Genomic DNA, 25,303 nt, shown 5'->3' with positions numbered 1-25,303 from the left:
ATGCTCAAGTGTCAGGATCATGGGTGCTCAGGAATTAATAAATTCTTAGCCTTCTATAGAACCACACAAAATTTCAATATCAAAATCTTTTATTACTCAACATATTCTCCTCTTAATTGGATACATTTATTACAGCGAACCTGCAACGTCTCTAGACCTTTCAAAAAAAATGTTTCTCCTTGCTCTGTAAGCCAGACTTCCACAGCTTCCATTACCTCCTCGTTGGAAGAAAATTAACGACCTTTTAAACTTTTTTCAGTCGAGGAAAGAGATGATAGTCGGATGGCGCCAAATCTGGCGAATACGGGGGGTTTTCTAGTATTTCAAACCCTAAATCATGAATTTTTTGCATGGCAACGCGAGATTTGTGTGCAGGGGCGTTGTCCTGCAAAAACAAAACTTATTCGGATAGCATTCCGCGTGTTTTCTCTTTTTTTTTTGCCCGTAGAGTGGTCAGTAATATCGAATAGTAATCTCCGGTTATTGTTCTTCCCTTATCCAAGAAATCAATCATGATTACTCCATGGCAATGCCAAAAAACTGAAGCAAGAACTTTTCCAGCAGATTTTTGGACACAAAACTTCTTAGGTCTTGGAGAACCAGAGTGTCGTCATTCCATCTATTATTGCTTTGTTTCTGGATCGTAGAAATGTACTTAAGTCTCATCCATAGTAACAATTCGGTTTAAGAAGTCTTCATCGTTTTCAAATCGAGCACAGATCGAACGCGATGCTTCTACCCTGGTCAACATTCGAACATTTGGGTATCCATTTTGCAGCAATTTTTCTCATATGCATGGAACTGGTCTAGGCTAACTAGATATCAATACATCCTCGTATTTTCATCTTTGATAATAGAAGATGCAGAGTAGGTGTACACTTTTCATGTATAAAACACCACAGATCAGATTTTTTGGGTTCCAATTCTGATAGTAAAACCACTTCTAGTCTAGGAACAACTATCGGAAATCTTTCTTAAATTTTTTTCTACCTTCAATATTGCAACTATTACTTTCATTAACTACGTTTAATTCAGAAAGAAAGGTAAATAGACAGCTGCACATTACTTTTATTTACTGTGATCATTTTCATTACTTCCCCACTTCATGAAATAACCGTAATTGACGATGTATTTGTGAATTTAACCTCTGTGGATAGGCCAATTTTCATTTCCATATGGCAATTTCATCTATCGATAAATATTGACCGAAATGCGGGATATTACTTGAAATGGACATTCAATTCCATCCAATATGAACTGGATTTTCGTTCGAACTTCTTCCTTGGGTCGACCCATTTTTTTTCCATCTTCAAATATATCAAATACGAAATCTCATCTTTTCAATGATCGCAGATCGTCAATATACACAGCCTTCTATTACGTGATTCCATCGCTGGTCCCTTCCCACGCAACAGAACAATCAATCCCTAGACTTTTGGACATTGAACCCACCGTTTGAAATATTTACACGTAGGATCGCAATCCCTGTTAGCAAACCTCGCCCACGCTTTGCGACCAAATGAAGGATCTGAATGCTTCCAAATTGTTCCATGAAACATGAACGAGTTACGGTTATGGGTTTCTGGTGTGCGGAATGATGGACTTCAATCAATCCTCCACGTTTACCATAAAAGGATTTATGGGTCTCTCTGAATTGGTGGATTTTCGATGTAAAAATGCTTTCAGGAACTTCTGATTTGAGTCTTGGCAACGTTATAATCAATCAGAAATAGGTACATTTCATGTTCGAATGTCGATCGAAATAGTTCGAGCTCTGCTTGATAATTATTGATGATTCGACCTGGGATTATCATTCCTGATATGTCGAATACAACAACCGTTTAGGCCCATGTTAACGTCGGTCGGAATAATTTTGCGAACGATTAATCCCAATGAATTTTCCATTAAACCGCGTTTCCCCCAGTATCCAGCCCTTTTAACTACAGTTACTATCGCCCAAAATCTGTTTTGGTACACGGGGCGAAGGATTATAGAATTTCGATAATCAATTTCAGCAATTCGATTCGGTAATCTCAACAGATTTCCACGTCGGTTTCTATGCTATAAAGCGCACTGGACAATGGGATATTGTTCGATGGTAGGGGATGTGTTCAAGAAATTTTCCAGGTTTCAAATTTGCTCGAAGTGCTGTATGATGAAATATCTGATTTCTAGAATGAATCTTTTCATTTTTTGATATGCTTTCAATCAATCAATCTCAATTTGACTTGGTTTTATCTCCTGAGTAATAGATGTCACAAAAATGAGAAGGTTTCTATGAAATTTTAAAGTTTATTGCATTTTTTAATATTATAAAGATAATTCGTTTTCGTCACGATCTAAACGTGTGCTAGGTGGTCCCATAAAAATATTTCTTCAGCTCAACTGGAAACATATACGTCCATTTCTTGGGTAACAGATATTGCACATCGTTAGAAACGAAATCTTCGAAGACCATATGGTAAATTCACCATTTCAGATCTTGAATATGTTGCTGAACAAGTGAAATATGACTGTCTGGATTGTTGACCCGAATTTCATTGAAGCTTAGGATGTGAAATGGAATGTCATAACTGTTGGTTATTTTATCTTTACCTTTAATTTATTATGGGACATGTCTCATTTAGAATCCATATACAGGCTGACCGAAGATGAAACAAAACTTATGGGGTTATAGAGACCCCCAATAATCAGAAATCTAAGCTCCGATGCAAAATTTACAACAATCAATAGTATCGTTAACTCTGAGAAAAATCTACCAAATTATGTTGATGTATGAAAGCGTAAAAAAGAGTCATTCCACGAGGAACTCACTGAAATAGATCGATTCATGAATTCCTGAGCACTCATGGTCCTGACACTCGAGCATAATGAAAAATCCACAACTCAATTCCAGTCTTCAGCCGTGACACATCTATTCCAGGCATTTCCCATGAATAAATCATGGAAACAAAGCTTCAAGTGAGGGTGGAAACCCCTCAATAGGTAATAAGAGGCACGGATACTTGATTTCTGAAGGACTGTTGCTCGGAAACATTCAGTTATTCAACTTATGAATAAAATAAGACGTTAGTTGGCCAGGTGGAAGCACTGGATAAGGAGGAAAACGATTTTCTGCACAGGAAGTAGATATATTTTGAAAATTCGAATGGGTTTGAATATTTGTCGTGCTCGAAATGAAATATGGCGTGTTTTATGTGAAAATTGTGCACCCACCCTCCATTTTCTATCATTAAACGTCGAAATACCTTCGAAACCTAATATAATGGTATTTCTGGCAAGGCCTCGTGAAACTAACGATAAACCGTATTAAAACTAATGCCTTTTGCCTTGTGAATCTCGACCGCAACCTGAAAAACCGGGGTACTTTTGTTGTAGCCCTAAAATTCTCCCCTCCAAAGAACCGATGAATGCAAACGACCCAGAAGTTTCGCCAATATCGAAAATTGCAATTTCCAGATTCAACACGAGGCACTTTTATTTTCTCTAATGGTAATTGAACTGCCCCATTTATCAAACTGCGACAGAAGCTCCTGGCGAAAATGCGTTTTTTTTTTCGTTGCGTTGTTTCGGAATGAACTAAAAGGTATCGGGCACATCCATCACGAAATTGGATAGATGACTTTTCTGGTAGTCTTGACGGCTGCTTTTTGTTATTGGAATTCACGACAGGGGGTTGTGAGTGACGTGCAGAAAGGTACATTTGAATTCCGCCAAAGGCGGCATGCTAGCCAATCAATTTTGACACAATCGAGTACCACAAGAGTTAGGGATATGTAATCTTCGAGAAAATCGCTGTAAAATCATTTAAAACTCAATAACAACTTGAATCGATCCAATAAAAATCAGTATGAGACATTTCGTCAATCTGGTCGCCTTTTTTCTGAAGTTTGGTTCTTCGCATATGCTTCATGAATGTTCTTATTTTGAAATGAAGTCAGTTCCTCAACTGCTTAGATTTGAAACGAGTTTTCTGAAAATGCCAAGACGTAAATTAACAAACGCTGGAGCTAATAGGGCTATCGGAATGTTGCAGGGTGGCCTAACTCAGGTTGTTGTAGCGGAAAGGCTCCAAGTCAGCCAAAGTTGATATCTCGACTTTGGAATAGGTTCAGGGAGACAGGTTCCGTGTTGGAAAGCCCAAGGCTTGACTACAGGCTACACCTGCTCAGGATTTCATCACCGTTTCGGCGAGAAGAAACCCTACATCTACGTGTAGAATGCTACGGAATACTCTTCAAAATGCAGATGGGGTCCAAGTTTCCATCGAAACCGTCAGACGACGTTTGAGAGAGGTGAATCTAGGTTCTAGACGTCCATCAAGAGGAGTTCCATAAATACGTGACCATAAGCGTCAAAGACTGGAATGGGTAAGGCAACATATCAATTGGAACGATCAATGGCGTAGTGTCCTTTTCACTGATGAAACCAGATATGGACGATTTTCAGATTCTCGAAGAATGAGGGTATGGACAATCCCACGCATACCCCGTAATCGTCGATATGTCCAAGAAGTCCATCCATTCCGAGGGGGTAGTGTTATGGTATGGGCCGGGAAATGTTTCAACGGGCGCACAGATCTATACATTTGTCCTGGGAATATGACCGCCTCACAATATAGGGAGCATGTCATTGACAATGTTATGCCAAATTTTCACGCTGCTATTGGTGAACCTTTTCAATTTCTAGACGATAACGCTAGACCACACCGTGCAGCCATAGTTGAGAATGAGCGCGAGGAGCTTGGTATTCCACATTTACCAATACCTCCGCACTCACCAGATTTGAATTGCATAGAACATGCATGGGATATGCTCCAAAGAAGATTAGATAATCATCAACCTACCCCAGAATCCTTAAATGATCTGAGAGAGCTTCTGAGGAACCAAATTCCTCAAGAAATGTTCAACAACCTCGTGTATAGTATGCAAAGAAGATGTCAAGCTGTTATTGATGCCCGTAGAGGCCATACATTGTATCGATAGTCTTGAAATGCTTGAATTCTCTGGGAATAAAATTTCGTTATTTGACTCGATTTTTCTTAACCACCCTGAATACGCTACAAACCTACAGGCTAAAATTAATTTGCAACTTGAAATCATATTAATATGAATTTTCATCACAAAAATCCTATTCTAACTTTATTTTTTCGCAAGTTAAGTCAATATCCCTAACTCATGTGGAGCAGTTTATATCAAAGATCACGACTTGATTATGGGGTTATTGAATTTTTTCAGAGGGACAGAGATAATCTTTATGGAAATTCTACCATTTTTACGATAAAAACTCAATATTATTACAATTATCGATTATCAGTTAGCATTTTTGAAGATCTTTTCTAATTATGAAGAATTTTTGATCTTGCTTCTCCTTTTACATATAGCAGTTAATAATTTCAAAGTAAAACATCTACGAAAACTCAAAAGACTCAAGTTTCTTCCGTAGCCTCAACGAAAAACGAAGAAACAGATCAGATATTCAATCCATACATTGTGCCAACGTGAAAAGCGAATAATTAGAACTCTCAATGTCAAAATACGACAAACAGGTAGAGCAACCACGCAGGATAATAACCTTCACCTCTCCCATTTAAGGCAACCTGTTCTTCATTTCATTCTCCGAGTATTCCGAGATATATATGTAACGAGATATTGTTTCTTTCAGGGGCCCCAACATCTCCGTTCTTCATTTGCGTAACTCCACCGAGAACTGGGACAACAATTCCAAAATCTCGACGGCCAACTCGAGGATATATCCGAGCAATAGGAAACCGGCAGGGATACATTCTTTGACCAAGCACCAGTCGCTGGGAGGGATAGGATCCAAGTTCAGGTGGAAGGGTGCTTCCGTAGAGACGACCGGCGACATGAACACCTCGGAAGTTTTCATCGACAATCAGTACAACAGGGAGCTTTCCCCGGTGCGTTGGTGTAACAGGGAGGTCGACGGGGTCTATTTGGGACGCTCCGGTTGGGTGCAGGTCCAGCACAGGTCGCTGGACGACCGGAAGATCAGCAATTTCAGGACCACGGCCAAGGTGACGCAACCTCAGGACTCCAAGAGGGTGGCTATCAAACTGGCGCAGTACCACTGTAAAAGCGAACCTGGACGGTTTCCGAATTCCCCCACGAAACTCTTGCAACAGCCGCAGAAACCCTTATATCTCTCGATAAGGGAGCCGAAGTTCGACGAAATCACGAAGAGGACGCCTCAGAACCCCGACTCTTTATCGCCACCTCCACACACTCCAATCATCTCCCCACCGCCGGCGTTTCAAGATAAGACCTCGGCGAAAACGTCCCCCAAACGCGCGTTTTTCGGGAAAACCCCATTCCTCCCACGCTCCAACGCTATCGACAAGGATGTCAGCCCACCAGCTTCACCACCCAAAGAAACCTTCAAAACCTGCGCTCCCATGGCGAACATCCTCGCTAAACCCAACGAAAAACCAACCGAAAAACAGAAGAAACCCAGTAAGAACATCATCCAGGCCAAATCCCTGGAAGAAACTTCAGCAGCTAGACGATATAAGTTCTTTCAGAAACACGCAGAGTCTTCCTCCTCCTCTTCGGCATCCTCCATGGGTTTCAGAAGCTTGGACAGTTGCGTGTCGAGACCAACCATGCCACGGCTCTCGGAAAACACAGACTCTTCCTTAGACGTATACGAAGACGCCGACGACGAAGACAATAACAGTTCATCCATCAACATGAGCATCACGGGGATTGACCAGAAGGCTTCCTTGGAGATTCTGAAAAATCGCGAAAAGATGCTGGCCAACATCCAGAATTCCAAACAAACCCAGTATAGAAACCCCCTGAGAAGGTCGCCGGCTGGTTCGGAATGCAATAAACAATTGAATTGTAGCTCTTCTTCCACCGAAAGCATCGATATACCAGCGAGGAATTCTTCCACGGCCACTCCTCAAAACAGGCGGAGTCCTTTGAATCGCTACGCACAGAGCAGGTCACCTCAGGAGGAGATAGCGCAAAAAGTGAGACGATCTAAGAGTTTGCAATTGCCAGAGAGGAAACCTGGAGCTGTGATAGACAGGGCGACCAGAAGGGTTTCACCACAACCACCGACTAGAAATAACGAAAGGGCGAGGAACTATCATAATGTAGCCCCGATGAAACCTCACTCTTTGGAAGGGGTCATCAGTGAGGATGTCAGAAGGGAAGCTGAGGTAGTGACAGAGTACATCTATGGAAACAGAAGCAGAGCGGCTGCCCAGGCCTTGATGATGCATAGGTTGAACAACGGTGGAGCTGGTGAGGATACCGTGGAAGCTAGAAGACCGACTGCTGAAGGTATCACGGTTTATTACATAGGGAAACAAAGGGCGGATAATCCCAGAGCTTTCCAGAGGGACAAAACGCCTCCTCCCGCACAGAACCCAACCAGGATAAGCCCGCAAAGTCGACACGACCTCGGCTCCTACGGCGCCAACATTTGCGACTATTGGACACACTGTGGTAGCCGGGATTCCTCCCTAACCAGGGAGTCCCAGTTCGTTATGAGATCCTCTCAAAGCTACCCGATCCAGCATCACGTTTCACTAGACTCAGCCAACGCGAGAATGGAAAGGGTCGCACCGGAAGCTTTCAAAAGGAGATCTGGCGGCGTCATAACGGAAAGAAGGGTGTTACCGCCTCAATTCAGCATAAGAAACACCCTGTCCCCCTCGGATTTCATGAGAGACGCTCGAAACGAGCCAGCAGACATCATGGACAGGTTGAGCCCGAGTGGAAGAACGATCAACGACGGCCAAGAGAGGAAGCTATCACCAGCCAGCTCGAAGAATCTATCCAACAGGTCCTTGGATAACGTCAGCAATTCCTCCTCAAGCAGCGACATCTGGCTGGCGTCCGACCGTACGGTCACCAAGTGTCCGAGGAACGCGAAGAGCTCCGGAGCATCGACGCCCCTAGAGGATCTGCCGCAGGAGGATGAGCATCGCGTGAGGGAGATGATATTGACCCGGCCAGGAAGTGCACCGTCGCAAGACGGGAGGCAGGAGAGCTTTCTGGAGTCGCAGCAGAGGTCGATGTCCCTGCCGAAATCCTTCCAGTCTGCCGGTTATCAACAGAGGTGAGTGACTTTTCCGAATCTGTTTCGTTTCGAGACGTTGACAACGCCGTGTAGGGGTTCATTCGCGCCGAAACCGGGATCTTTGTACTTTTATGGAGATGGTTTCGGAGTTGCCCGTTTTATCTTGGGTTGCACGAGAGAAATTGGATGGGGGGAACTTGATGGGAACAGTTTTTGACGACGTAATACTTTAAATTGTTTTATATTCAGTAAAACTTACCCCCGGTTGCACAGAGCTTGATCGGGGAATCAACGCGTGATTGACGAATAACCGTTAGTTTGTTTTCAATCGATAATTCAGTCCTGAGCGTTCAGGATATCATTCTCGCATCAAATTATGATATATATACTTCCATTCAATGATTCTCAATCATAAAATATGAAATAACAGGGAGGAGCATGCCGAGCTTTTCCTTTGAAAAATCTTGCGAACGAAAACGGTCATATCAGAGTACCTTGTGTGACTCATCAGTCATGTGTTTCAGGTTAACCCTGGGTTTCATAAAGCTTGATCGGGAAATCAACGCTTGATTGACGAATGGACGTCAATTTGTTTTCAATCGATGATTCAGTCATAATCGTTCAGAATATCATTTTCGCATTAAATTATGATATACATACTTCCATTCGATGATTCTCAATCATAGAATATAAAATACCAGGAGCAAGCCGGGCTTTTCCTTTAAAAAATCTTGCGAACTCCCACATTAGAGTACCTTGTGTGACTCATCAGTCATGTGTTTCAGGTTAACCCTGGGTTTCATAAAGCTTGATCGGGGAATCAACGCTTGGCTGACGAATAGATGTCAATTTGCATTCAATCGATGATTCAGTCATGATCGTTCAGAATATCATTCTCGCATCAAATTATGATCTACATACTTCTATTCGATGATTCTCAATTATAGAATATAAAATACCAGGTGCAAGCCGGGCTTTTCCTATGAAAAATCTTGCGAACTCCCATATTGGAGTACCTTGTGTGACTCATCAGTCATGTGTTTCAGGTTAACCCTGGGTTTCATAAAGCTTGATCGGGAAATCAACGCTTGACTGACGAATAGACGTCAGTTTGTTCTCAATCAGTCATGATTGTTCAGAATATCATTCTCGCATTAAATTATGATTTACATACCTTCATTCGATGATTCTCAATCATAGAATATAAAATACCAGGAGCAAGCTGGGCTTTTCTTTTAAAAAATCTTGCGAACTCCCATATTAGAGTACCTTGTGTGACTCATCAGTCATGTGTTTCAGGTTAACCCTGGGTTTCATAAAGCTTGATCGGGAAATCAACGCTTGATTGACGAATGGACGTCAATTTGTTTTCAATCGATGATTCAGTCATAATCGTTCAGAATATCATTCTCGCATTAAATTATGATTTACATACCTTCATTCGATGATTCTCAATCATAGAATATAAAATACCAGGAGCAAGCTGGGCTTTTCTTTTAAAAAATCTTGCGAACTCCCATATTAGAGTACCTTGTGTGACTCATCAGTCATGTGTTTCAGGTTAACCCTGGGTTTCATAAAGCTTGATCGGGAAATCAACGCTTGATTGACGAATGGACGTCAATTTGTTTTCAATCGATGATTCAGTCATAATCGTTCAGAATATCATTCTCGCATTAAATTATGATTTACATACCTTCATTCGATGATTCTCAATCATAGAATATAAAATACCAGGAGCAAGCCGGGCTTTTCCTTTAAAAAATCTTGCGAACTCCCACATTAGAGTACCTTGTGTGACTCATCAGTCATGTGTTTCAGGTTAACCCTGGGATTCATAAAGCTTGATCGGGGAATCAACGCTTGGCTGACGAATAGATGTCAATTTGCATTCAATCGATGATTCAGTCATGATCGTTCAGAATATCATTCTCGCATCAAATTATGATCTACATACTTCTATTCGATGATTCTCAATTATAGAATATAAAATACCAGGTGCAAGCCGGGCTTTTCCTATGAAAAATCTTGCGAACTCCCATATTGGAGTACCTTGTGTGACTCATCAGTCATGTGTTTCAGGTTAACCCTGGGTTTCATAAAGCTTGATCGGGAAATCAACGCTTGACTGACGAATAGACGTCAGTTTGTTCTCAATCAGTCATGATTGTTCAGAATATCATTCTCGCATTAAATTATGATTTACATACCTTCATTCGATGATTCTCAATCATAGAATATAAAATACCAGGAGCAAGCTGGGCTTTTCTTTTAAAAAATCTTGCGAACTCCCATATTAGAGTACCTTGTGTGACTCATCAGTCATGTGTTTCAGGTTAACCCTGGGTTTCATAAAGCTTGATCGGGAAATCAACGCTTGACTGACGAATAGACGTCAATTTGTATTCAATCTATGATTCAGTCATGATTGTTCAGATTATCATTCTCGCATTAAATTATGATCTACATACTTCCCTTCGATGATTCTCAATTATAGAATATAAAATACCAGGTGCAAGCCGGGCTTTTCCTATGAAAAATCTTGCGAACTCCCATATTGGAGTACCTTGTGTGACTCATCAGTCATTTGTTTCACGTTAACCCTGGGTTTCATAAATCTTGATCGAGGAGTCAACCCTTGATTGAGAAATAGAAGTTTGTCTTCGATCGATAATTCAGTCATGAGCATTCAGAATATCATTCTCGCATCAAATTATGATGTTCATACGTCGATTTAATGATTCTCAATTGCTACTTCTTCAGTATATTCAGAAATGAAAAGGTTTCAGAGATTTCGTTTTAGAAATCGACAGACTGTCAAATCGTTGATCGGACAATCAAATTTTTATGAAACCCGCTATAAGTCTATGGTTTTTCTTTATCATAGACCCAATATCAATCAATTTGATATATATTCTTTAGCAACATTTGTTTTCATTGAAATTTTCAACAAAAAGTACATAATGGTATGTATCATTCTATTTCGAAGTTTGTATGTCATTATAAGAAAATCGTTTTATATTTTAGCATAATATAGAAGGAATTCAATCGATTATCGAATGAAATATCGTTTATTGATAGGTTTTCGAATTGAAACTCTGCGTTTCACGATCACGTTTTTCAGTCATTGGAACCTCTTCGTGCCCTTCATCAATCCTGTTAATATATAAATGGAATATCGGCATTCCGCATTCATAAACTTGTCGGAGAATGGCATAATCGAAACGGGGCCAGTTTTTGCCTGCCCAGCCGATCGGAAAGGGGTTGATGGTCCAATTTTTGCCGCACAATGGTCGGCCGCGATGATGTGACAGGGAAAAAATGAGGGAATAAAAGTGATGCCCGGGCCTACGGGCGTTGTTTTTCGTCGGGGAAAGCGGAGTTTTTCGCTTCGTCGGCCACAGGTTCTGACGTGAAAGGTTATCTACGTCGGGTTGCTGCTGACCGTGGGTTTCTGGCAAGACTCGAACCCAGCTCGTCGGTTTATTATTTTATCCGCAACCGCCTCATAATTGAAATTTTATCCCAAATAATATGAACCATATAAATTACCACTTTATCCACTTTTAATTTAATCATAACTTCCTGATATAGCTGAGTTTCTCAGCACTTTTGTTAGCCCATAAGTGAGCCTGAAATAATAAGTTTGCCAAATTGAAAAATGGAGGAAATTTTTGACCTAGTGGCGATTCCAACAGATTTCGTAGTACAATGCTGATTAGAGCATCGTCAAAAGAATTGTATAACTTCTTTGGACGTTAGGTGATGCTCTATACGCCTCTAGAGAATATGGACAATCCTCAAATCGAGGATATATTGAGAAATTCTTAGCCTACTATAGAACCAAACAAAATTTCAATGTCAAAATATTTTATTACTCAACATATTCTCCTCTTAATTGGATACATTTATTTCAGCGAACCTGCAACGTCTCTAGACCTTTCAAAAAAAATGTTTCTTCTTGCTGTGCGAACCAGACCTCCACAGCTTTTATTACCTCCTCGTTGGAAGAAAATTGACGACCTTTTAAACTTTTTTTCAGTTGAGGAAAGAGATGCTAGTCGGATGGAGCCAAATCTGGTGAATAAGGGATGTGTTCTAATAATTCAAACCCTAAATCACGAATTTTTTGCATGGCAGCATGAGATTTGTGTGCAGGGGCGTTGTCCTGCAAAAACAATACACCTTCGGATAGCTTTCCGCGTCTTTTCTCTTTAATTTTTTTCCATAGAGGGGTCAGTAATGTCGAATAGTAATCTCCAGTTATTGTTCTACCCTTATCTAAAAATCAATCATGATTACTCCATGGTAATCCAAAAAAACTAAAGCAAGAACTTTTCCAGCAGATTTTTGGACACGAAATTTCTTGGGTCTTGGAGAACCAGAGTGTCGCCATTCCATCGATTGTTGCTTTGTTTCTGGATCGTAGAAATGTACCCAAGTCTCATCCATAGTAACAATTAGGTTTAAGAAGTCTGCATCGTTTACAAATCGAGCACAGATCGAACGCGATGCTTCTACCCATGCACGCTTTTGGTCAACATTCAAACATTTGGGGATCCATTTTGCAGCAATTTTTCTCATGTCCAAATTGACGTGAACTATATGATGAACGCGTTCGTATGAAATATTCAGTGCTTCAGATATTCGTTTTAGCCCAATTCGACGGTCAGATAAAATAATGTTATGAACTGCATCTATATTTTCGGAGACTGACACAGAAACTGGCCTTCCCGATCGGTCATCATCTTCAATGGAAAATTTACTTCTTTTGAAGCTTGCAGTCCAATTTTTCACGGTCGCATACGAGGGACATTGATCACTAAGGGTATAAAGCATATCTTCGTAAATTTGCTAACCTCTTAACCCTTTCAAATACAATAAAATAATTTTTCGATTTCCACAATTTCGGTGGACATCTTCTCTCTTTTAATTTATTGCGCAACTCTGGTTTACTTTTTTGACCTCAACCTTCACACTGACACTTCTAATGAGTTATTGTTCGTTGCTATGGTAATGCAATATTTTTTTATTCATGGAACTGGTCTAGGCTAACTAGATATCAATACATCCTCGTATCATTGTGGATTTTCGTTAAATGCAGACACCAGACAGTCCCATTATTAGTGCAACTTAAGCAAATACCTCAATAATCACTATCCAGTGAATGAAATCTCCTGAAGCAAAATGCACATCATTAAACAATGTTTTGACAATTGATATTTCTAGTTTCATCAAGATAATTAGTTAAGGAAACGTAATATAAGGGGTTTTCTTCCCTCAAAACAACCACATCTATCAAAATTCCTCATCCAACTTGACGATGAATTAGGTATTCAAAAAGTAGTTATCGGAACTTCGGTTGAAACTTTTCGCATCCCCATGTTCAACGTTGGTCGGAATCGCTCCGCGTATACACTCATCAACTTCAACTCTCCAATCCAATCAAGCCCATCGCTCCTGATGTCCAAATAATCTAATATCCGCACTCATCTGTCAATTACGTCACTTTTTGAGCGACCGACGCCATAGCGGCAATTCAACCCGTAGCTTTCCCGATGCTAAAGAATGAAATATTGATGCGTTTGCGAAATCGATATTTTCCTACTTCCAACAACCAACCCCCTTCACAAGGGGTGCGTGAATGGACCTCTTGCGTCTTCTTTATCGTCAAAGGACGGAGTTTCAAGCATAGGTTTCGAGTGTGGACCGTATGCAAGGGTGTTATAGTGTGGTAGGACTAGTTGAGAATGGTACGCCAGGGTTGGATCTGTCCCTCGTTTTTATTATGACGTGGGAACACGATAGGGGACGTTTAGGGCCCTTCATTTGTACCTGTTTTCGAATATTTTTCTTTGGGTCTTCATTTCCAGTTAACAACGAAATTTTTGGGCTAAGCAACTTGGATCTGAGTTTCCAATTGAGATGAGGTAACAATTTAGGGTACTGTGAAGATAACAGTGACAGATGACGCAATAACTCAGCGTAAATAAGGGGACAGTGGAATGAGGACAGTGGAATGAGGACAATTCTACTAAGGGAGCTTTTAAAATGATCAATTCCAGATACTTCCTTCAGACTTTTATCATTATTTATCGGCGATATTCCCATAAATAGCACAGTTAGTACTCCACTGAGGCGAACAAAAACATTTCATTTCCGCTTACTCTCCCCCGAAACGGTATTAACTATGAAAAAAAAAGCGTCGAAACTGCGTCGTGAAGTTTCGTGAACTTTTAATCTCGTGTTCGGATGCTGCGCCAGGCGGACCGTCCTTCCTACAGAATAAATACATGTTTAACATTAACCGGGGGAGATTTATCATAGGCAATTTGAATATTTCTTCGTGTTTAATTACCCCGACGGGAATTCAGAGATGGAAGATGTTAATTTCGAGTTTATGACGGGCTGGATGAAGAATTATCCGCTTCTGCGATTTTCGCATATTAATATAGCTATATTCGGCTGTTCCTGGAGTTCTGCGTCGTCAGTTGATGATGTGTACCTTCCCCGGGAGAAGTGGGATCGAGATGATCGCGAATCGAGAGGAAAAATTACTGGGCCCATAACCTATTGGAGCGAAACGCCTAATGCATTTCCTATATCGACTGATTGACTGGATCCATTCGCGTAAACGACGAAATTATAATCTAGTAGGTCATTCGATCCTATTCTCCAGGACTGCGTTGATACTGTAAACTAATCCCATCGTAATGTCGATGAATTCGTTACGGGACGCTTGATTGGGAGGAATGTGAGCATAGAATTGCGCCATGGCAATTTTCCAGCTTCGTTAGCCGATGCTGACTGTCGAATTCTTTCCAAAATTCGATAAGTTCGTTCGTTATCTATATTTCGCTCGAGCAAGTGCATTCGCAAGGTCAAAATACGAGTTATCGACGTATAGGGTTCAGGTTCATAGTGAACACAAAAGTTAATGGAATGAATTTTATAAAATTTTCAACCTTACTTATAAAAACGTACAAATTCATGTAATACACCTATCATTTTAACTCATTCTTCATGCTGAAATATTGCGAAGGTGTCAAAATTGAAATTTGAAAAGGGGGACAAAAAGAATTATAATAATTATAAGACAGGTGGCGCCAAATACTAACCAACTAAATTCAAAGGGATTTAAAATTGAAAACAAGCGATTTGAAGTCAAAAAAAAGTATTTCAATAGTAGAAAAGTCTGAGGAAATGATGAAATAATATGCTGCCTACTCTTCTACACATTGAGAGGTGTTAATCAGCCTAAGAAATAGCCGAACCTTGAGAATATACAGAGATGCATGTGAATTGATGTGACCTATGAAAAATCTATAATAAAACCAAAGGATCAGCAGAAATTTCTTTCGACAACAAGTATATTTGAAAATTATGATTGGAGATCAATTGAGTAATTATGAAAATTGGAATGTAGGCTGTTTTCTTGATCTTGAATCACTGAAGAGAAATTCTAAAGACCTTAAAAATTAGGTTTACCTACTCTAGGGAGTAAATAATGAGCTACATGCAAGTATTCTTTTGGCTGATTTCTCACCTCAAATATTTTTCCTGCCAACTGACGGATATTTTAGAGAGACTTATTCACACACAAATGAATGAAATGATAAATTTCAAAAGCAACTCATCTCCAGTTCAAGAGCTATAACTTTTACTTTCTTAACCTACGACTTTCAACACTTCTATCACAAGTATTTCGATATAAATACTCGTGGAAAACGATTCGGAATTTTCATTCGAATTGAGAGAGGAGTTTTATGGAATTTTTTCGTCCTCAATGAAATGTTGGCTATGTTATTAACCCATTAATAAGAGGGAACTATATGGAATCTATACAAATCTATATGCGCATCTCGGTGATCGTTCAGGAAGCGAAGCGCCGTTGCCATTTTCCCCAACTCGGGGATTTTTCGATAAATCGCGAAAATATCAGCTGTTTCGCCGCCAAAACAACCCCTCCGTCCGCCTGTACGCAGGCACCGGAGTCCGAAGGCCGACGAAATCCCCCCAGTCCGTCTCTGGGCGTCGGGGTCGATCGCTGGTACGGTATCCCCCTACGATCACGCTGTCGCAGTCGTTTCGCCGGCAGCGTGTTCGTCGGATTCAACTTTTACCGTCAGAATTCGGTCGAATTTTCACAGGAAAAACGGGAATTTTCATCAAGTGATCGGTGACGAGACAGTGGAGATGATCGCGACGCGCAGTAACGCCGTGAGATGTCGCTGAAACGGAAGGTAAACAAACGGCACACTTGGCATTTTCAATCGGTCGAGGACTTGGGGGGCTTCAGGATCAGCGTCCCTGCCAAATCTTGGGAAACCGTCCTGGTCTGCCACGGCACGCTCGGCAGGCATAGAAACGGCCAGAGGAACCAGTTAAAGTAAGAGAAATCATTTGATTTTTATCGTTTCGAAGCATCCACCTACCCCCAACCTAAACTTTTTCCCTCGTTTCCAAGAAAAATCGGTAGATGAACAACTCAGCAGAACGTTTCCAACCCTCCGCAATCAATGATTCAACAAGCTGTGAGAGGGGCGCTGTTGGTCAGCTGTTGCGGTCCTTGCAACCGGTAAAATTTTATTCGAGGTTATATAATTTTCTTCAACATGATCTCATTTCAAAATGTAACAAACCAGTTGGAAAAAATTGTTGAAAAAACTCAGAAATTTCGTGAAAATTCTCACATTTTCTTTTATAATTTTATCGAAACCACCAATCAACTAAGTAGTTTGCTAGGCCGATTTCTTCTACAGGAATTAATTATGAATACATATTCCAAGTATTTCAGTCTTTTTGAAAAAAAGATTTTTTTTTTTTAAACTGAACCAGAGAGATTGAAAACTTCTCATCTCTAACGAGCCTATGTGGTTACCTTGAAATATTTGTAATCGTTATTTGTTGTTCGTTACAGTTCGATCGATAATGTGCTATTGGCTTTATCTGAAGTGTGTTTGTTGTAGGTAGGTTATCACGTTTATTTTATCAGATGACTTCTCTCTCTAATTTAATTGCAATTTAAGTTCAAAAATATCAATGTTTCATTGAAAAATTTGACACTTTTTTCAAAAGCATTAATGAAAAGATGGATATACAAAAAGTACAAATATTGACTGTTAATAAGTATAGTAGATCTTGCTCATAGACAATAACAGGGGTTATAATATGGATTTTTAACCTAATGAAATCGTTTAAAAAACGCCGACAATCTTCATTAATGATAAAGATGATAAAAACCTTATTTCATTCTATTAGACTCTTCATAGACATATGGAACATGCATGTTTGTCGAGATGTATGTAAACAATAAATAAAAATAGTCAGGAAAAAGAAATTTATTCACTTACGAGTTCATTATTTATTATAACAATACTCTCTAGCCCGATGTTTATAGAATTTCAGTTGAGTTTCGCTAATCATTGACTGTATACCTCGCTGTATACTCAGATATCAGGAAATGAAAATTTCTGATGAATTGATAGCTCTTTCTCTCCTTCAAATGTCGAACTCCTTGATCCATCGAAATAATTGAAAAATTAATAAATTTCAACTTTTTGCATCTTTTTTTCAATTTTCCTCTAGCTTTGATTAATGGAGGTTTCCGAATTTTCTAGATTATAGACGCTTCCCCAATTATTGTTACCCGTTCAAATTCCAATCCGTAGAATGCCGAACAGAGGGGGACTTGTTAGGTACCTACATGGATAAGATGTTACATCAGCTAATGAAATTCCTATAAATAAGTTGATTGATACCTATACACAAACCGACCTCGAAATTGAATTTCAACGATCCTCGAGATAAATATTCCGAGTGTTTATTGACTTTAACACGAGCGTAACACGAATACAAACAAAGTGAATGATCCCGATCAGGAAACCAACGAAATTTTCAAAACCAATCTTTCTCGACGGATAAGAATCAAGAATTATGAACAATTTCGAATTTGGAATAAGTATACTTTGTGCAAACTGATATAACATAGAACTAAACAAAATTTCAATGTCAAAATATTTTATTACTCAACATATTCTCCTCTTAATTGGAAACATTTATTACAGCGAACCTGCAACATCGCTAGACCTTTCAAAAAAAATGTTTCTTCTTGCTCTGTAAACCAGACCTCCACAGCTTTTATTACCTCCTCGTTGGAAGAAAATTTACGACCTTTTAAAGTTGACTAAAGAGATGATAGTCGGATAGAGACAAATCTGGTGAATAAGGGGGGTGTTCTAGTAATTCAAACCCTTAATAACGAATTTTTGCATGGCAACGTGAGATTTCTGTGCAGGGGCGTTGTCCTGTAAAAACAAAACACCTTTGGATAGCTTTCCGCGTCTTTTCCCTTTAATTTTTTCCCGTAGAGTGGTTAGTAATGTCGAATAGTAATCTCCGGTTATTGTTCTACCCTTATCCAAAAAATCAATCATGATTACTCCATGGCAATCCCAATAAACTGAAGCAAGAATTTTTCCAGCAGATTTTTGGACACGAAATTTCTTATTCTTGCTGAACCAGAGTGTCGCCATTCCATCGATTGTTGCTCTGTTTCTGGATCGTAGAAATGTACCCAAGTCTCATCCATAGTAAAAATTCGGTTTAAGAAGTTAACATCGTTTTCAAATCGAGCACAGATCGAACGCGATGCTTCTACCCTTGCACGCACCCTTTTAAATACAGGCTCGATACTCCAATTTTTCCATTTTCACAATTTCGGTCGACATCTTCTTTCTTTTAATTTATTGCGTGACTCTGGTTTACTTTTTTGACCTCAAACTTCACACTGACACTTCTAATGAGTTATTGTTCGTTGCTATGGTAACGCAATATTCTTTTTATGCATGGAACTGGTCTAGGCTAACTAGATATCAATACATCCTCGTAAAATATATCCATTTTCATTGTTTGTCAGCATATTTTTATGCTTTTCCTTAAAAACTCCAACTGGAGCAATTTCTTTATTACTCACTGAGCTTTTTTCGATAATCCAGTTCAACATGATCAAATGAATGTTCTTTTCTCGTCCATATTTCCGTGAAATGATCATTGTTGGCCTGTTGGATCTCCCGCAACTACTGGGTCCTTGATTGATCCCTGAGGTAGCTCATTAGTAGTCGCAACTTGAGCCCGATCCAATCCGGAATACTTCCCGAAAATACGGCAACAACACCGACAAAATAAAACTGCAAAATTCCGTTCTAAATCCCCCCCAGGAGTAGGAGCTCGGGCCCCGAGTTGAACTTCCATTATCTGGAAGTTTCTTCTTGCTGTCAATCCCACTTGGGCGAATTTAAAATTTTCACGGGTCGGGCGAGAGTTTACATCGGAGCAGCTCTCGAGGAAGACGTGTCTGGTGTCTGGTAAATAATAATCCCCCGAGGGGGTACCGGGGTTGGGGGAGGTTATTATGATTGATGAATGTTAAAGCGGGGTTATGGCGACACGAAATTCGGATCTGATGGGCGCGGATAGCGTTAATTATTCGGGGAAGACGAAACGTCACTGAAAACTGCGGAAATTTTGACAGAAATAGGGGATTAGGGGGTGGAATTCCAGTTGTGACTTGTGAAACGGCAGGAGATGTTGTCTTGTTGACTCAAGCTCAGAGGAAACAGGTCACCTAATGAATATTTCAAAATCAAACCGGTGTTTTAGCGTTTTTCCTCGCTTGTGAAGGAATTCAAAATTCCGTCAACTTGAATTTCACCTAGCGCGATACTGTTCATGACGGAATCAATTGTTCAAGGGACCAAAGGTCTATGGGCAGATTTTCCTCTGGGGAAGTTGTTCTTTCAGAAGATTTCCCTTGCTATAAAAAGAAAAGGTTGAGGACACGTTCTTCTTTATAATTAACACTTGATGATTAGCCTCTTTCCAGATCGTAAAATATCCCGACAATTCTTCGAATCTGCATCTGAGGAAAACGGCTACCGAATAAATATTTCAAAATATTAATTTAATTTTTTTTTTGGTGTAGCAGGGGGGAAAATCTGCAAGTCAGACGAACCACCCTCTCCTGAGGGGAAACAAGTGTGGGGTTTCTCACTCTCCTGAGCTCGAGACCCACTAAAAACCCTTAACTGCTTCTTGAATATTGGTTCCGGGCATTTGCCTATAAACCGTTCATCTCTTAGTCGGTTTTCTTCTCGCACACTATCGTGCTGGGATTTATGTGTTTATCATCTATTGGATAACACTTTATTGGATTTTCAATAAGTTTCTGTTCTTATTTTAATCTCTTTTTAATTGATCTCTTGGTCTCCTTCGGTAAATTCGCATTCTCCTTTTGTCTTCCTCTGGGTCGTAGTCAACTAGTCTCCTGAGTTCTTGATTTGGATGGTTTTTCGCTGTTTCGAATAATTTCTCTGCTTTTCTGTTCATGAATTCCGTTATGGTTTCTCATTTAAGGTCCCTATAAGTCTATCTATTCTTGACAAACCCAGGTTTATCTATTGCACATCGAAGCTGCTCGTTCTCAGTGTCCTGAATTCTTTTGATATGGCTCTTTGCCGCGAAACCCCAGGCAACTGATCCATAAGTCAGTTGAGGCCTAGCAACTGCTTTGATTATCTTCAATTTTGTCTCGTTAGACATGTGGCTTCTCCTTCCTATCAGAGGGTAGAGTCTATTAACTCTGATCTCTCCTCAGTTGCGAATGAATCTTTCGCCATTTCAAAATTCTCACTTGTGAAGGAATTCAAAATTCCGTCAACTTGAATTTCACCTAGCGCGATACTGTTCATGACGGAATCAATTGATCAACAGATCAAAGGTTTATGGGCAGATTTTCGTTTTAATTTCCCTCTGGGGAGGTTGTTCCTTCAGAAGATTCCCTTTCTATAAAAAGAAAAGATTGAGTACACGTTCTTCTTTATAATTAACACTTTGGATCTGCAAATGATGAGCCTCCTTCCAGATCGTAAAATATCCAATAAAATATCTTCGAATCTGCATCTGATTTATGATGATTGCAGGCTTGTCGTGACGTTCAGTTTTTCTCCATTTCATCCGGGCTCCGCGAGTCATTAAGTCCCGATTTCAGTTTAATTAGCTGAAACTGAAGCTTATCCCCCTTGACAGTTTTTCCCTGCAGATCCCGATTCAGTTTTATTTCATGCGGTAATAGGATTTCGCCGTGGAATTCGAGAGGGATTATGAGGATATCCTTCGGGCCAATTATTGCTGTCTGTTTTTCGCGAGGAGTTCGACATAAATACGCCAGTATCGGGGAATATATGATGAAAAATAAGGTTTCAAATTGAAGCTGATTTTTTCAGAATTCATCCTATCGTGTGGCTTCAACATACCGAGTATTTCTGCGGGAGAATTCGAACCGCCTCTGGCGCAGCTTCAACAATGATTAATTCACAGCCTCAGTACCCTCCCAGAGAGCTCTGGGTCGGTCTGGACGACTTAACGAATTGGCTAATTGACAGGCGGAAAAGGCGCGAGCTCATGCATGGTGGTGGTGGTGGTGCAAGCAGTCGGTTGACGATTAATAATTCATGAATATCATGACTGTTCGTCAGACATTCCCAGTTTCCCGGTCGACCAACGGGTGAGGGGAAAATCGAATCATTTTCCGGCTCGTGGCTGCCGGAAAATTGAATACGATTTTGACGTGTACCCGTTTTCCGCCCGCAGTTTTGGTACCGTGGTCGGGCTCATTATTTCCATTGACTGTGTGACGGTATGGATGGATTTTTCACGACAATTTTCGTATCATATATGTATCTAAGTGATGATAAATTTTCTATTTCTGGGACTCTCCTAGAATTGTATGAGTCAGTGAATACTGCTTCATTGCAATTATTGCCAGAAAAATCAAGAGAAAAGTACGAATAAACATATAGAATACACATATCGCAAAAGTAAAAACGCGAGTTCTTTCTCAGAATATGTTATTATGGCATACTTCTTGCCAAATAACTGTGAATATAAAAATCTATTCTGCAATGCATCGAGATCTTCAAAATATGAATTAATTCCTTATAGACAACATTTCCTTGCAGTGAGGAAATGGATATTTCCCAACAGTTAGAAAATCCTGACTTTCTCTTTGAGAAATTTTGTCTGAAATGTCAAAATTTCCTAGCGATTTGCGGCCAACATGTTTCTTGGAAGTTATCGACATTCAAATGATATATTCTTTGAAATTAACACGATTTTCACTTCTATCCGATTTGAATCGGACGCCAGGGAGAGAATATCATTTTTGAGGCCACTTGACCCAGTCTCCCTCTAACGAACAGAATGTCGGACATCCGTTTAATATTCCACATCCCGAAACGGATTCGTTGCGGGCGTCAGAAACATTCCGGAGGGCCGTAAATACGGGTTTTCGCAAACGTCGGTTAATCCAGTAAAATACGACGCGATCCGGCATCGGGATCATAACAACTTGAGACCCCTTCAAGGGGTTGTGCATATGCCTCGTCGCTGCTGCTGCTGCAGCTCCAACTATAAATTTTCCCGTGTTTCCACTACAACTGATATCGGGAATTAGACGGGGTCCTCGGGGCTAATGACGCCGTATGCGAGGCCGCGTGTTGCTAATGCGATTTTGCGACGGTCTCGTATAGGGAAAATATGGGTTCGGGACTACGCGTCGAGGTACAATTGATTTCGCGTTTTCCAGCCCTGGAATTGGCCTCGAATTGTCGCAGAAGGAACAATTTACCGCTTAGCATCGCCATTTCGAGGAATCGATCTCAAAATTATACTTAGTGACGTAGAGAACAATTTTTTTTGTGTGTAGCAGGGGGAAAATGTGCAAGTCAGACGAACCACCCTCTCCTGAGAAGGACAAGTGTGGGGATTCTAACTCTCCTGAGCTCGAGACCCACTAAAAACCCTTAACTGCTTCTTGAATATTGGTTCCGGGCATTTGCCTATAAACCGTTCATCTCTTGGTCGGTTTTCTTCTCGCACACTATCATGCTGGGATTTATGTGTTTATCCTCTGTAGGATAATACTTTATTGGATTTTTCAATAAGTTTCTGTTCTTATTTTAATCTCTTTTTAATTGATCTCTTGGTCTCCTTCGGTAAATTCGCATTCTCCTTTTGTCTTCCTCTGGGTCGTAGTCCACTAGTCTCCTGAGTTCTTGATTCGAATGGTTTTTCGCTGTTTCGAATAATTTCTCTGCTTTTCTGTTCATGAATTCCGTTATGGTTTCCCATTTTAGGTCCCTATAAATCTGTCTATTCCTGGCAAACAAAGGTGCTTCTATTGCACATCGTAGCAGCTTGTTTTCAGTGGCATGAATTCTTCTGATGTGGCTCTTTGCCGCGAAACCCTAGGCAACTGATCCATAAGTCAGTTGAGGCCTAGCAACGACTTTGATTATCTTCAATTTCGTCTCTTTCGACATATGGCTTCTTCTTCCTATTAGAGGGTGAAGTCTATTCATCGCTGCTTTCGTTTTGTCGATCGCTTGTTTGATATGACTTTTCCAAGTAAGTCCTCTGTCGAGCGTTATTCCTAGATATTTGGCTTAATTTTTAAAGTCGATTTCTTCGCCGTCAACTTCTAGATTCGTTGTGGGTCGCAGTCTCTTCTTCTGTAGTAATATTGCTTGGCTCTTTTGTCCATTGAGCTCTATTACTTCTGGGTTGCGGTTTGCATGGTTCTTGGATTCCTTGGAATATCATGAATGAATATGTTGTACAGAAGTGGCCCAAGTACTGACCCTTGGGGTACTCCAGCCTCTATATCTCTTGTTGTGGAGCATTCTCCTTGTACTTTCACGTAAAATCTTCTATGTTTGAGATAATTCCGGATCAACCTGTATATTTTGATCGAATATCCATCACATCTCATCTTATATATCAATACTTCATGCCATACTCATCGAAAGCTCTGGCGACGTCTAGTAAAACAAGACCTGTAGCTTGTTTATTTTGGAATCCCTCTGTAATGTATTCTGTGAGCCTTTATAATTATTAAGGGTAAGGAGGCGGCGTTCTGGGAAGGCATGTACTGTTTGGGCAAAATTGGTGGTACCTGAACTACTACTACAACTCATTATGAAAACTCAAAATAGCTATATCTTTTTATCAGGGCTGAATCGGAAAAAATGGTATAGGAATAAAGTGTTCCTTTCGACCTCAAGAATCTACTGTTAGAATATTTGTACGAGTCAAAGGCTCACCCTGTATATCGAAATTAAAATTTGGTCGATTTCAACATTGTTCATTTTCTCCGTTTCTATTTGTTTTGGGGAGTTGAAACGAAAACACTACATAGACAATTTTTGATAACAATCCAGTGGCGCAGTCTGATTTTTCTGAAGGTTTCCTTGCTGAGCTATAACATCGATTTCACCGTACCCCTAAATAAAACAATGAACTCAATCCCCTAGTTGGCTATCGAATTTCTCAATTCGAATAATCAATTGAGGGAATACGATACCTTTCATCGAGTGGCCACTTTCAGGTAACGGGATCTTCGGAATAAAATATTGTGCAGCATCGTTTCGGTATTATTTTTTTCATCAAACTGAAACAGTATCTTCCGAATACGATTCGACCCATGTTGACGCTGGCGTTTTAGAATGCTTGCAATAGACTCAGACCCATGTTGACGCGAAATTTTCGTCTGCACGCCATTCTTGCGTTCTTGAAAGTCGTAAATTTGAGGGGTTTGCGGTCTCTTCATTATGAAAAAACGTTCGCATGACTGCTTAACGTAATGAAAACGACATGAAAGGTTGGGTAATGGTTGTATTATCATATCCGTCGAAATAGCTGGGATTGCAGAGACTATTTTGCAATGCGGAATTTCAAGGGTTGGGGGGGGTGTGGTAGACGAGTGTATGAAAGTCAGATGGCGACCTTTGCCATGTTAGACTTAAATGTGATACATATTCTAAAGATTTGAATGTAGTAAATATGGAGAATAAAGGGAGAGATCTCAGGGCATAGTTTTCACGCTATAATACATCAATAGTCATATCTCTGAGGGTAGTTGTGTGTGAATTTCACCTTGGAAAGCGCCAGGCTATGGAAAGTTGTGGTGAAAATGAGTTGAAGCACCAACGCGCATGGATGTATCCAGGGAAATTCAATGATCCGCAACAGATTCAATCTATATAAAGCTATCCCTTTGCAAATTCCGACAATTTCATCCACCACAGCGTTATGTGACGTCATAACTGGATGGTAAACAGGATTAATCAAGTGTGGATCGTTGTTAAATTACGTAAACTGACACGAGGCAGGACGTGTTGAAAATCATCTCGCA

At 40.2% G+C, this 25,303-nt stretch overlaps 2 protein-coding genes across 2 annotated transcripts in view; both read left to right on the top strand.

The window, feature by feature from the left end:
- Positions 1-6,531, top strand: part of LOC123316034 — a 72,076-nt gene extending 65,545 nt beyond the window's left edge. The window contains exons 5-6 of the mRNA XM_044901944.1: positions 5,665-6,490; positions 6,523-6,531. Of these exons, the coding sequence (XP_044757879.1) occupies positions 5,665-6,490; positions 6,523-6,531 (835 nt within the window). The remainder of the gene's footprint in view (positions 1-5,664; positions 6,491-6,522) is intronic.
- LOC123314786 overlaps positions 6,455-25,303 on the top strand; it is a 55,748-nt gene continuing 36,899 nt past the window's right edge. The window contains exon 1 of the mRNA XM_044900135.1: positions 6,455-8,091. Coding sequence (XP_044756070.1) covers positions 6,581-8,091 — 1,511 coding nt within the window. The 5' untranslated portion in view covers positions 6,455-6,580. The remainder of the gene's footprint in view (positions 8,092-25,303) is intronic.

The sequence above is a fragment of the Coccinella septempunctata genome, chromosome 6 (assembly GCF_907165205.1).
Source record: "Coccinella septempunctata chromosome 6, icCocSept1.1, whole genome shotgun sequence".
Classification (NCBI taxonomy): Eukaryota; Metazoa; Arthropoda; class Insecta; order Coleoptera; family Coccinellidae; genus Coccinella; species Coccinella septempunctata.
This window is presented reverse-complemented; position numbering and strand designations above follow the sequence as displayed.